Here is a 14118-nt window from a genome sequence, read left to right as displayed (position 1 = left end):
GGTTTACTTTTTTGATAGTAACAATTTGTGGGATCCCATTGCATGGTAGTGTATTAGAGTTATGCATTTACATATGTCATGTTCCTTGTTCAGATTTCAATTTGGAGCAAGTCTAAGGAACATCAGAGACTTTCTGACATTTGTACTGTTTTTCTTAACAGGTGAACTATAATGCTTAGGAACACATCTAAGCAGGTAAGATTCTGTCACTTTCCTTCTCTCTTTTTCTTTTGTTTTATAACCCTAGAATATTACCGTAAAGGCAAACTACACTGACTTTAGGACCTCTCAGAAAGTGGCCAACCATCTGAAAAAACCATAAACCATGTTAAAAAAATAACTTCTTCTAATTTCTAGAGTTTCTGAAAGCCTCTACAAGCACTGGTATATTAGTTTATTGCATAAAATGATACATGATCTGATGACAGACTGTTCCAAAAATAATAGTATGGCCTAAAACCTCGTTTTCCTTACCTAAAGATATTTTTTGTCTTCAACAACAAAATGAATGTAGAGTACAACAACACAGTCAATAAGATGTCACAGTTGTTACCACTTTAATTAGAAACTGCATTGGGACCATTTTAGAGCCTAAGAAACTATGCAGGTATAAACTAACCACCGTTAGTTTATACCTGCACAGGGCTATGGACACAAAACCTCCTTTTGAATGTTCTAGTTCATAGAAAAATGTTTTCCCCCTTCTCTGGATATGCTATAGTCATGTGTTTTTATAGGCAGTAAGTCACTGACTGCCTTGACAGACTCTACCCATGTCGAAATACTCATTCACATTTCACAAATTGAGCTTGTGCCTTTAGCGGTGTAACCAGAATGGTCCATCCATACATGCTTTCACTAGTGGCCTTGTGTGTCTTAGACTGAATCCACACAGGTCCCACTGTCACCCAGTAACCAACAGCTATCTTCCAGCATTTCAGCTGGCCATTAATCCTGCTCAAGTGCAGTTGCTAACACCTTGGAAAACAGTGCAGTCTGTGGGCCGCCAAAGGCACCTCACTCCATCCGTATACAGATGGTTGGTAGAGTGCACAGTTGGCACACAGCACATTGAAAACTACACCCTCAGACTGTGTGTAACAAGTGGTTGAACTGATTTGAAATACAGATCTACAGATTTTATGAGTGTGTCTTGTTGATGTTAATATTTATTTATTTATTAATGTTTTTTGTTATCAAAGACTGGAACAATCAGGAAAACAAACAGGAAATGTCTTTCAAATCATGCCTGAGACGTTTCTTTTAGAGGGATTACACTGTACAGTTACACAGCTTTGTTACATTCCACGCCTTAGTTCAAGTTCCACCACTGGTTTCTTGAGTCCCACTCTTGCCACAATAGGTACTTTGAACAGAGACTGCCTGCCACATTAGCTTGCCATGTCTGTGCTTAATAACAGAAATGTGAAATCTGCAATCTGGCTAGTTTACATATCGTCCACAGACGTGTAGGTGCAACACAGCCGCCACATTCGTCTCAGTCAGGCACAAATAATCAGATCACACTTGTTTGCAAACTCTGAAAAGGTCATCCATGAAACACACTCAGAGGGAAACAAACAACAGTTGTGAGTCATTTGGTCTTGAGGCCATTGTGTGCATGTGTAGGTGTGTGTGTGTGTGTGTGTGTGTGTGTGTGTGTGTGTGTGTACGGTGTATGTGTGTTTGCGTGTGTGTGTGTGTGTGTGTGTGTGAGTGATGAGAAGATACACATTTTGGCTTCAGTGTGATTCTGGTCCTATCTCAAGTTACTGTATAGCAGCAGTATTACCAAAGACGTGTGTACACTAATCTCACATTTTGTCCTAGACACCTGCAGTCTTTTTCACACTAAAGGCTTTTTAAATACTCTTAGTGTGAGAAATTGTTAGCAACTCCAGGCTCAAAGAAGACTTTACAGATATAATTGATTGAAGTTCGAGCACAGTATGATGTATTTTTATATGGTAGTGTTCTTAACGTCTGCATCAATGAGTTATTGATTATTTAGGCAATATTTTTTTTATTACTGCTTTTTTGTGTCTTATTCATGGAGTGAAAGGTTCAAAATGGAACTTTAAGGAAATCAAGACAGATAAAAGCTTCTACAATGACTCCTAGAAGTCTGAAAGGGATTAATTTCATTTAATGGTGATATGGGATGGGGAAGTTGTACTCCTGACAGTACAATTCAGCAGTTTGTGTATCTGCATGTTTGGGTATGGGCATGCTATATCAGTTCATTACTCGTAACAAAAGACGAATCATGAATATTTCCATTTTCAATTTGCAGTACTGTCAGCAGTACACTATTCACTTGCTGTAACACTTTTGTGTCTTTAAAGTAAACTGCCCCATCTTGTGTGAATGGATAATGAAATAGTTTGAATAAGATGAGTGTGTGTGTGTGTGTGTGTGTGTGTGTGTGTGTGTGTGTGTCTGCACAATTCCTACAAGTGACACATTTACATATATATACAAATATGGATACAAAGCCATGTTAAATTTTGCTTTTCAAAAGACATTGTATTAGTAGTAGTATTAGTGTATTAGTCAGTGGTCTTATTTGAGTGATATTGTTCAGTATTAGTCAGTGGTCTTACTGTATGTGAGTGATATTGTTCAGTATTAGTCAGTGGTCTTATATGAGTGATATTGTTCAGTATTAGTCAGTGGTCTTATATGAGTGATATTGTTCAGTATTAGTCAGTGGTCTTATATGAGTGATATTGTTCAGTATTTGTCAGTGGTCTTATATGAGTGATATTATTCAGTATTTGTCAGTGGTCTTATATGAGTGATATTATTCAGTATTTGTCAGTGGTCTTATATGAGTGATATTATTCAGTATTTGTCAGTGGTCTTATATGAGTGATATTATTCAGTATTTGTCAGTGGTCTTATATGAGTGATATTGTTCAGTATTTGTCAGTGGTCTTATATGAGTGATATTGTTCAGTCATATTATTCATCCATTTATAGGAGCATCAGAGTATAGAGTAGATGAGGGGAGTGCAGGACCTCGGAGGTCTGCTTGGAATAATGCGAAGCAGTCAGATTGGGTATACAGATTAATTATACACATGACTGATGGTCTTGGGGGACTGCCTGCTCGAGTGGAACTGCGCCCCTGTATGACAACGCTTTGAACATTTGGGTAATTAACATTCTTTTAATTAAGCTGCACGAGACACACAGAGAATCACCAAGGCCAGGGGACAGAAAATGTAATACAAATGAATTCATATCATTAAAAGACGTTTGTCTGTGACTAATCTATTTTTTGTTTACTTGTTTGTTTGTTTGTTTGTTTCGTTGGAATGTCATTACAGCGCTACACAGAGTAGAGAACTTGGGGGGGGGAATATCAGAAAAGTGCAGAAGAAGTCTCCTCTTCATCTGATGATTGACTGTGAACCACTACACAGTCACTGTTGTTGTCTGAAACCAGAAGACAAGATGAAGCAGGATTGTTTATCTTAGAGGGAGGAGGTAATTATCACTACTGACATTCACTTCCTAATTAATTCCATGCAGTCAACCTGTGCTGTTTTTATGTGGGGGATCGGAGACAGCTGGCCTGGTATCCATCCTGTCTGCTGTCTGCTTTAGAGGCTGCCAGTAAAACTAAAGACTGGAAGCATGCACCGCACAATACCACCACCATCAGCACCTCCATCACGACCCCTCCTTGTCATTGTGAGAAGGATGAAGAGAAGGTGAAGTTCTTTCAAGAGATGGAAATCATACAAGACCCACTCTGTGCTTTTTTCTCTTTTTTGTTGCTGGCTGTGCCTGTGTTGTTTCCCCCCCCCCCACATTTTTGAGTTCTGCTGTCCCTGTGCCTTGACTAGCAAGCACAACCAACCCTCTTTATCTAAGGGAATCCAGATATTTACATATATTTGGATTTGCCTTCCAAAACTTCAAGTCTGTAAGAAAGCCTATAATGTGTGGCCCACGTCTGGTCATTATGACCAATTTGCTAAACTAAGATGAGTTGATAACAGTCAGACCGTATCGCTCACAAGTGTGTTATTTTTCCCACTGTGTTAAACAGTGCCTGGATTACCCAGGATCAGATAAGATAGCGGCTCGTCTTGATGAGAAAACCTTAATAAATTCCTGTTCCACGAGAGCCCCTGAACCACACACAGAGGTCAGTAAACCCTGCTTGGGGGATATTGATTTTAAAAGCACTCCCAATCAATTCACATGACGAGTACACCACAGCAGAGGCTGACCTCCTGTGCATCCCCCATAAGTCTTTAAGTCACATTATCACAGAGACTCACTGTGTTACAGACATGCTAAAGTCAGGTCATCCTTTGTCCAGGATAGACGTTCACATGGGCTCTTTGTTACTGTAGTCGTAAGGCAATTGTATTCGGAAATATAATTTTCATAATTTTTGCAAAAGCCCCCATGTTATGTAGCCTGGGTGCCATTCCGAACTTAGTCCCGCCCCACGGGAAGTTCGGTCTGGCATTGCTCCATTGTGGGGCAAGTATGCTCGCCCCAAAAATCAGGCGGACCAATCAAATCAGGCTTTACGATGATGGACAGGTGAGCACCTGGATGGACCTGGTCTATCACGTCATTTGAGCACGCTGAAAACGCTGTGGCTAGAAGGATACATGGCTTTTAAGACCCCATATGGAAAATTCATTATACTGTATCTAATGAGTTTGTATCACTGAAAACGATTATTTCTGAAAACTTTGGCCAAAGTTGAGATGTGGGAAAACTGGTGGTTTCACTTTCATCAAGGGAAAACAGCGCTGTTGCATTGCAACATGTTCCCTCGTTCGTTTGAAATCTCCGATTGACCACCTGTTCGAGGGATTTGCGACAGCCTTTCCCAGCTGTTTAACATGTTTGTAGCATATCACTGTTCAACAGAATTATTTTTAAAAACGGAGGGGATATAGGAGAAGAAGGATGGTTCGTGTGTTTTCTTCCTACACCTCACGGTAAGCTATTTTGTTGCTCTGATTGGTTAGGTCTATCCAATTGAGTGCAGAGGCATTCTCCCCCTGTATCGGTTGAAACACGCCCCATAATTACGTCCCAATGGAGCAGTATCAGACTCATATTCTGACTAGAATTTGAGTATGACAACGTCAGGCTACATGTTATGCACTATACACATACTATAGCTTATGTGACAACATATGTTTCTTTTGATGGAAACATGATTTATTTTACATGGAGATCATCTTGCCTCCGGCAGGGGGTTGTTTATGTCTTGAGTGTGCAGATTGGATGTCTTTTATGGTCTCCTCTGTAAGTCCAGTCATTTCTTCACTGATTTCTCACTTGTGTTGTCACATTTGTCTTTACGGCGCTCCCCCTACAGCTTTGGGGTGCATATTTCACAAACGTCTTTTTGGTCTTTTCGCTGGCTCTGCCATGATGAACTTCTTATATCTTATAGCTAGCTGGCATGGCTAACCGGTGCTTGAGGGGATCATGTGTATGTCCAGAGAATTTTAAGCATTTGTTTTTCTCGCTCGTTCTCGCTTCTTACAGGACTTCCTGATTCAGACACTGCCGGGACGCTAGTGCAGATCTTGCAAGGCGGGTTTTCCGCTGGGAAACAATAGAGGGAGCAGGGAACGCCGCCATTCTCGTCACAACATGTCATTTAACCATCACAATGATTTCTAATGATTTCTGTTTTATTAAGTTGAAAATGTTGCATAGGGGGCCTTTAAAGTTAGTGCAGTTTAGCTGTGAGACATGAATCATTTGTTTGAATTTTAAAGATAACTAACCATTATGGAACGTCATACACAAACACACATGTATTGTGTGGCAAATATAGCAAACAACACAATGAAAGTCAATTAGACTGCAACAACTAAAGCCTGAAACCGTCTTGGATGTAGGTTATTTTAGGTTAGATTAGATTATTAGGTGTGATTAGATTATTTCTGTTATATGATAGCTAGATGGCAAATTCAGCATTGCTTTCAGTATCTCCATTCCTCACACACCTGCATGCCTCAAATGTGTCAAATGTCGCACTACCAATTAAAATCATCATGAGATCAGACTAATTAGTACTTTCACTCTCCTAGTAGTACACAATGCAATGCATGTGTATTAAAAGCACAAGCACACAATGAAATGGGTGTCCTAGACTATTCTCTGTCTCTCTCTCTCTCTCTCTCTCTCTCTCTAGACCCGTTCACACTGCTGGTAGCTTATTAGTGTTTGGAGCTGGTGAGCTACTGAACTCTTGGAGGGCTCTCTTTCTGTGGCCAGACAGCTCTGACATCTGAATGGCTCCGGGCCCGCTAATTAAAACCGGCTCATTCCTCTAATCAGTGCCACCCAGGTGGTAACTTTTGTCATCTCCCAGTCGGGCACAGTGTCGAGCCTTGTGTCACCGGCAAAACTTTGATGCCTGTATACTTAGCATCTCATTTGTCTTCGACTGTGAAGAATCCCCCCTGCTTATCGGCAGGCAGGGGGGTGCGGAGTGGGGGGCAGGGGGCAGGGGGTGGGGAGCTTTGTGGCGAAATGCTAAATTGTCCTCGGGGTTTGAAGATGGAGTACTTGGCTGGCTTCAAGATGACATAAATGGGTCATGGACAAACATAACATGAGATAGGTTTGGGACCCTCACCTGCTTCAGGTTTCTGTTAGAGGTCTTTTAAACTTTGCTGTGACTTAAGTGGTGTTTTTGAAGTATATTTGTGGGGCTTTTGCCTTTAAGATAGAAATGGGGTTGGATTGGGTAATGACCGCGGGTGGGAATCGAATCCAGATCCCCCATAGGCAACTGGACCCGTATCTGCTCCCTAGAAATGCAGTGTTTTAATGGGCATGGCATGCACATGAGAGGAAATCATTCACAGCCTTAAAAAAAAAAAAAAATTTATCCTACAAAAATGCGCGCCCTGGCCCTTACCAATAACCTAACATCAATTACACTGGATATACAAAGCTCAGCCTTTTTCTATAAACTCATATTTGAGCCATGTATTTAAAAAATAAATAGTATGGTTGGACACATTGTTTAATGAGACAGCAAGCACAGTAAATGCATTTATCAAGCTTTTGGTTTGATAAAGTGCCTCTTTCATAGAATAGAAAAAAAGTCAGTCAATGCATGCATTTCAAATGCCAAGGTTTTCCATGTTTTCAGGCTTCATGTCATGTTGTCATGTTTTTCAGTCTGTATTTTTTACAATACATTAACCTTGGGGTGCGCTGATTATATGCTCCTTATTTGCATAGATTCAGTGTTGATAGTTGTGACAGGTGTGATTCTATGAAGATAGATTGTAATTTTATTTTATAAAGCAGATGACAGTTAAAGATTCAACTTATATGTGCAATATGTGCATCTGTTCAATCACAAACAAATATTTTGACTGATTCAGTCAACTTGTTGCCAATGGGAATGACTTCAAAATACAATTGTATATATATCAGTAGAGCAATGGTGGAACAGAGTCTAAGACTAGGCAGACACAGCCCAAATTCTTAAATCAATTTCACAATTTCATACCACCTACAGAGCTTAAATCTGTTTTTACCACATGAGTTTCAGTTGAACATATTCACACCAGTAAATTGGTTTTACACCATCACAGATATGTAAATTCAGCCACATTCTTGTGTATTCCATAGCATGGATTACTTCATAGCAAACAGACTGAATGACAAACCAGTGCACCTCAGCTTGGAAAATTGATGTGTTGTTTCAGCATGCTTGATATCTGCATATCAGGTTTTCAAGATACACTTTCCTTGAAGAGGTTAAGGCTAAACATGGACACACATACACACATAATGGGGCAGCCATGGCTGGTTAGCGATTTGGACTTGGAACTGGAGGGTTGCCGGTTCGAACCCCAACCAGTAGGCACAGCTAAAGTGCCCTTGAGCAAGGCACCTAACCCCTCACTGCTCCCGGAGCACCGCTGTTGTTGCAGGCAGCTCACTGCGTGAAGTGTGTGCTTCACTTCACTGTGTGCTGAGTGTGTTTTACCAATTCACGGATTGGGATAAATGCACCAAATTTCCCTCACGGGATCAAAAGAGTATACTTACTTAATCCAAAAAAAACCCCTCTTCTACTAAACATGGATGGCACACTGAAAGACATGGGAAAAGTATGTACCGGTAATGGGAGACATACACATGCACAACAATAACAATTTTTCTGTAATAGAGTAGCTCATTTAGAGTCAAAAATTGCAAGAGAGAGACAAAAATTGCAGCCTTCAGTACAACCTTAGAGGTAGTTAGATGAGGGTTTGATAGTAAAGGTAGATAGTAGATCATTCAGTACACCGCCAGCGTCGACGCACTCACGTGCCTGCAGTCGTGTAAAATCAAAGTAATTGTCATTGGACCACACACTGTGCACAGTCTATTCTATAGTAGCCAAGGTATTTTGTCACAGCTTGTAATGCCAATTAAAAGACACAGGCGTTGTGCATTGGAAATGGCCTGCACCAGCATTAAAATGATTTAGCCCAACAGCATGCATCCACCAATGCCACTTGCTGCTCTTGTAATTGAATTCAAATGGATCTTCTCTCTGCAGGGTAACAAACACACTATTACAGTGAAAGGAGTAGCAGAAAAATCTTAATCTTTTCAAATCTTTTAATCCCTCTATACTAAAGTATAGTCAATTAAGTCAGAACTATCTGTAGCTGGGAGCCCAACGGTCAGCTGCAAGTACTGGATTTGACTGAACAATTTATACTTCAGTTGATTACTTCAAAATTTCACGTGGGCATGTGATTTCATTTGGCACGTGGCGACTGCAGTCCTTAATCAAGCCTCTTTGCCACTTGTGGAAAAATGGTGCAGCTTTAGAATGGTCATTCACCTTTTTATGTCCTCACTTTCTTGACCAACTATTACCCGACGCGTCTGTGTATCCACCCCCTGGTCGATGGTCGTATAGAGCGCAGTCGAGTAAATCCTCTCCCCCCTCGGTCACTCACTTATCGCAGATTAGTCGTGCTGATGTAGAGACGCGGAACAATGCAGCGTCGTCACCAACAGTCACCTTTCAATCTACGGAGTCATCCTGGCCGAATGAGAAGGAAAATAGATTATTTAATTACGGTGTCGACTGAAGGATGATGGATGGGAGGAGGCTGACCTAGTAGGCGAAGTCTGAAAGGCTATAACTGCAGATGAGTGATATGCGCAGGTTTATAATTGGATTTTTTGTTACTTTTACGGGGGCAAAGAAACATCGTTGAAAACAATCAGCAGCGCAATATGGTAATACAAGCATGCAGGTTAAGCATGTCACTTACATCAGCCATTACACAGGAGCCATTCAGTTTGTTCCATGATGAACTCCAGGTGTGTCAAGGCCATCAGAAATGTATGAAATATCGACAAAGCTCAGATTAAAGGTCTGATGTGAATGCAGAACCAGAATGTTGCATCATCTAGTGGCACCAACTCTAACAGCAAGTCTTTCAAGCCCCTAGCCCCCAACCTACTGTCTCATTCAGTGGGTGATGAAGGGAAATAGTTACATTCAATCCGCATTCGCTATAGAGCAGACAAGGAGCCAGTGGGAGATGGGGAGTGGGCTCAGGAAATGACCTCAGGCCAGACTCGAACCTGAGTCCCCAAGGCCACTACTAGACACATACTATGTCTGGTGTAGGATGCTGACACAGTGTTCTGGCCTCTAACCCACAGTTCTTTTCATGTTCCAGGTGCTGATAACCTCAAGTTGAACTGATGTGGGAAAGAAACAGAGAGAGAGAGAGATGGTGTGATGAGCTGCCTTCGTACACTAAGGAAGAGAGAGCCACTGGGAGACAGTCCCTTTCCTTGGCAAGAGTGTCGCCAAGTCACCAAATATCCAGTATAGACGAGTTGTACGAGTTTTCACCTGTACGTTTTCATTACTATCATTAGTCTATTTAATTGCCATGCCTTGTACCTTGGCCTGTCACAGTAATCATGTTATAGACTTGATAGATCAAACAATATATAAAAAAAAACGACAAAGACTTTTTTGCAGACCTCAATATTGCCCGATAATATTTTATATCGCCCAACAGTTATCATAGAAAATAGTTTCCGTGACAGGCCTACTTTTACACACACTGAATCAACAAGTCATAATCATAATATGAGTTGTGTTTAGTAGATATATTCCATATCATGCTATTAACAATTGAAGCTAGGAAGTGAAAATTGCTGGCCTTTTCTCTGTAAGAGCCTCTCACCGTTTTTTTCACCATTGAATGGCAGCTCTGACATGTTGTTATAATTGGATTCAGCTGTGGCTTGATACAAAGCGGGAAAGTGTGTGCTGGCAGATAGAGATCAGTGTCTGTCAAAAGCAGATCTGCCTGACAGTACGCATATGGCTGCACCTTGATAAAACAATCACATGCATCTAAAATTAAATTCCCTCTTTATTAATCATGCATAGAGGAACCTACCCCCCTACATACACACACACACACACACACACACACACACACACACACACACACACACACACTCAGTCATGTTATGATGTGGAGATGACAGATTGGTAATAAACACTGTTCTGCATGTACAGTATACATCAAGTGCAGACATGAGCAGACAGATATCCCCCGTGACATTTTATGACATGCCAATAGCATACTCTCAGTTCGACCCACCTGGTCCCTGAGCAGATTTAACCACCATCACCCCCACAGCTTACACCCAAACAGTGTATCTCTCCAGCATGTGTTTAATCAGGCGTGTGTATGTCAATGTCAGTGTAATCAGTGTCTTCTGTCACTCATGTGGCCATGGTGGCACTTGCCAAAACCTCTCACAGATCCATTTTGTTGGGAACACTGTGTGCCCAGGCTTGGGCAAGGGCCAGAGTCTTAACAGAGCAAGGGCCAGAGTCTTAACAGAGCTAAGCACATGTTTGTTGTCTACTTCTATAGCTGTCCAGTATTGATCCCCAACCACCCCCCCCCCCACCCCCCCACCTGCATTCAGGGATTACGAGCAACTCAAATGACCATAGTAGGGGACGTAAGTCTTGCCATGGTCAAATTCAGTCCAGAGGAGGCTGACAAACGAGAATTCGGTATCACACTGTATCTGTACGGTTCCTTTCATGCAACAGTCAGGTCTGGACAAAATATTTTTTTTTTATTTCTGATTGGACCAGAGGCATTCCATGAGAGATGATCTCAGGACATCTAAACTTAGGAAGGAACAGTTAGACTCAAGTGGCTGGACACTCTTTAGATAGCCACTCAGTCCAGTTTGCCTTCCTATGGCGTACTGATGCTGTATAGTCTGTATATCTTCATGAAATAACACTGCACACAGTTCAGCAGATATTTTGGAATGGCCACAAATTACAACAAAAAGGGATTATTCATGTCCATCATTCACATATATGAGAATTGTGGCTTTTTAATTCCACAGAAATGAAAAAGGCTTGCTGTCAGTCCGTGTTTAATGCCTAACTTATCCCATTAGACCGATGGAAAGAGGAGCATGGTATGATGGAGAGCTTAATTAATGAAAGCTGACTCGACATCATAACATTTGACAATTACACCATCTGCCTGCGAGCTTTTGTTGCCAATAGCCTCTTCCCTATAACAAAGGCAACACAATGCTCTTGGCAAAGTCAAGGAAGGGATTTGTTCCGAACACAAGTGTAATGACTGGGCTCTGTACACACATCTGACAGGATGATTTCCACAGCTTCTGTGCCAGGTTTTGAAAGCTCTTAGATTTAATCTGGTCCTCGAGCACTTCGAAGAAGCACGTCGTGGAGAGCAGTGTTGAGTCGAGGAACGAGGAAGACTATTAACTTGAAGCGAGAAAATTAATTCCATTTTATCCAAAGCATAGCCCCCAACTCTTGACGATCTCCGCTCGCCTGACGCTTACTCTTTGATTAGCTCACAATGAACTCAGTCCTGGATGGCTAGAGCCTAGAGGAGGATGACTGTGGACTCAACAGTGGGAGAAACATCTTGGTTCTTGGGCCAGTCATAACACGTAACCAACTCCCATTGTTAAACAACGGGATCCAACAATGCTTAGAGCATGTAAATAGCTGCATCTGCCATCTTATTTGTATTCATGCCCTTAATATTTAACTGCATTACAAGCTGAAAACACTCCATAAACAAAAATCAGACATTTTCCACACACAATAGAGGATTATAAAGCAATACAAACCTAATATACATTGTCATTTTCAGCAGAAGTGTTTGTTTGCTGTGCCCATAGAGAGATCTGCGGGCAAGGTTGGGAACAATCTGAGACTCTGTTTATTGTGATTTTAATAATTAATGACAGGCATTTTAAAAAAAATGGTTATTTTGTTAGATGCTATCCATTATTGATAGCCACAAAATGAAAATGTCTGCATGATCCAGTCAACATTCAAAATGTGATGAAAACATGAATCAGATTACTGTAGGTGTGCAGATGCAATTAATATTCTTCTTCTTCACAGATGGCCCCAGGAAGCAACCATCCCTGTCTGTTATTGGCCGACCAATCTCACATACAGTACACCTCAGAGGGTAAGAATTCTTAACAGAATTCATTTATGCAGTATTAAGCAGTCTAGCATTGTCTCTCATTGTCGTTGTCATTTGTTTTCACTTGGTTCTTATTCTTCCTTTGGACATAAATGCTCCGTTGAATTGGCCTGCACTTAATCAATATAGGCCTGTGGCAATACATGCTGTCACATAATGACAAATGTACTCAATTACCATTAACTGGGCTGTAATTTCATGCCAAGTGGAATTATTTTCCTCTTTACTTTTCTCTTTTATGAAGGCTTGTGTGGTGTGGGTGGCTGGGTGTCTTATTTTTGTCAGCTGTTGAAAATGTCAGGTGTGTTCAGGCAAGTGTATTATTTAAAAAGCATGCCATCTTTGGCAAGTCCGTTTTTAAAGGTACTTTTGCCAATCGGGAAAATCAATTGAATATTATGTCCTGAGAGCTGGAACTCAATATTGCCCTCATTTGGTCACTCTTCTCTCACATAAGGGCTATGCCAATTCACTCTGCCAAAAAAAAAGTAATGCAGAAAATTAACATAGAAATTTAAAGACATCAATCAAATGTGAACCGTTTCACTCAGCTCATCCAAGGACCTGGTCATTACCGGCAGGGTCCCGCTGATCACCCAAGAGAAGGTTTAAGCACAACCAGCAGGCTGGCACACTTCACAGCTGATGTCAAAGTCACACTGATCAAACGTTCGCCTGGGATGGGGAACGGGCTCAACCAGAGCAAGGGCGAAGACACTCACTCAATACACACCGAACCTCAGAGGAGAAGGGAGTCAGAAGAGGCTGTTCTTCAGTCAGCATGCCTCGAGTAGTTGGCAGAGTATTAAATATGTCATTGAAGAAGCAGAGGCATAGCCCTCCTACTGAATGTGCTGATACAACTTAGGCCTATGTGATTTTTGAAAGATAATGAGATCATGCCCGTTTGTGGTAACGTACGCAGACTGATAACAAGGGAATGAGATTGTTGTCAAATATCTGAAAAGGCACAATGCTGAAACTGAATACAGGGCAATCTGTTTACCAAGCCACATCAAATGAGCCAGATAACCATATCAACACCAAGTTCTGGGGAAAAAACAATTTCACTTTTACTGAGTGAATTGAATTAGCACCGACAGCACTTTGTCTCAACTTTGCATTTAATTTGTCCACTCATTCTGTGTCCATAGTTCTGCATTTTTTGTTGACAAAAGATGACCCATCGTTCCACAGAGAGTTTTCATGTTGCCGCCACAGTAATGGAAAACGTCACCCATCCAACACTTTCTTTTTTGAGACAGTATTATTGACTGAAAAGTTGTTATGGATCGTTTTTCATCTCTGTATTGCAGACTGTCAGACGTGAATGCAGCTGCTCAAGGATTTTTCAATACTCACAGAAATGCAACGTATCCATCTGTAACAGTCTGTAAGTGGCACCAGTGGAAACGTCTGCCAATGAGACTTGTACCCAAAAGGTCAAATGGACTCAATTCATGAAAAGACAGGCATGAGGATAAAGCTGGGCCTCCAGGATTGAAGAACAGTTTGCAGTTTGGTCAAGGCGGAATGCTGAATGATGATGCTGTCT

The 14118-nt window shown here is 41.3% G+C and overlaps 1 protein-coding gene across 2 annotated transcripts in view; it reads left to right on the top strand.

Moving 5' to 3' along the window:
- khdrbs2 (KH domain containing, RNA binding, signal transduction associated 2) overlaps nt 1–2668 on the top strand; it is a 77543-nt gene extending 74875 nt beyond the window's left edge. For both annotated transcript variants that reach the window (XM_042066230.1, XM_042066229.1), the window contains exon 10: nt 162–2668. In XM_042066230.1, coding sequence (XP_041922164.1) covers nt 162–172 — 11 coding nt within the window. In that variant the 3' untranslated portion in view covers nt 173–2668. The remainder of the gene's footprint in view (nt 1–161) is intronic.
- The last annotated feature ends 11450 nt before the right edge of the window (nt 2669–14118 follow it).

This window comes from Alosa sapidissima, chromosome 16, assembly GCF_018492685.1.
Source record: "Alosa sapidissima isolate fAloSap1 chromosome 16, fAloSap1.pri, whole genome shotgun sequence".
Classification (NCBI taxonomy): Eukaryota; Metazoa; Chordata; class Actinopteri; order Clupeiformes; family Clupeidae; genus Alosa; species Alosa sapidissima.
Note: the sequence above shows the minus strand (reverse complement) of the source record. Positions and strands in the feature narration are given on the sequence as shown.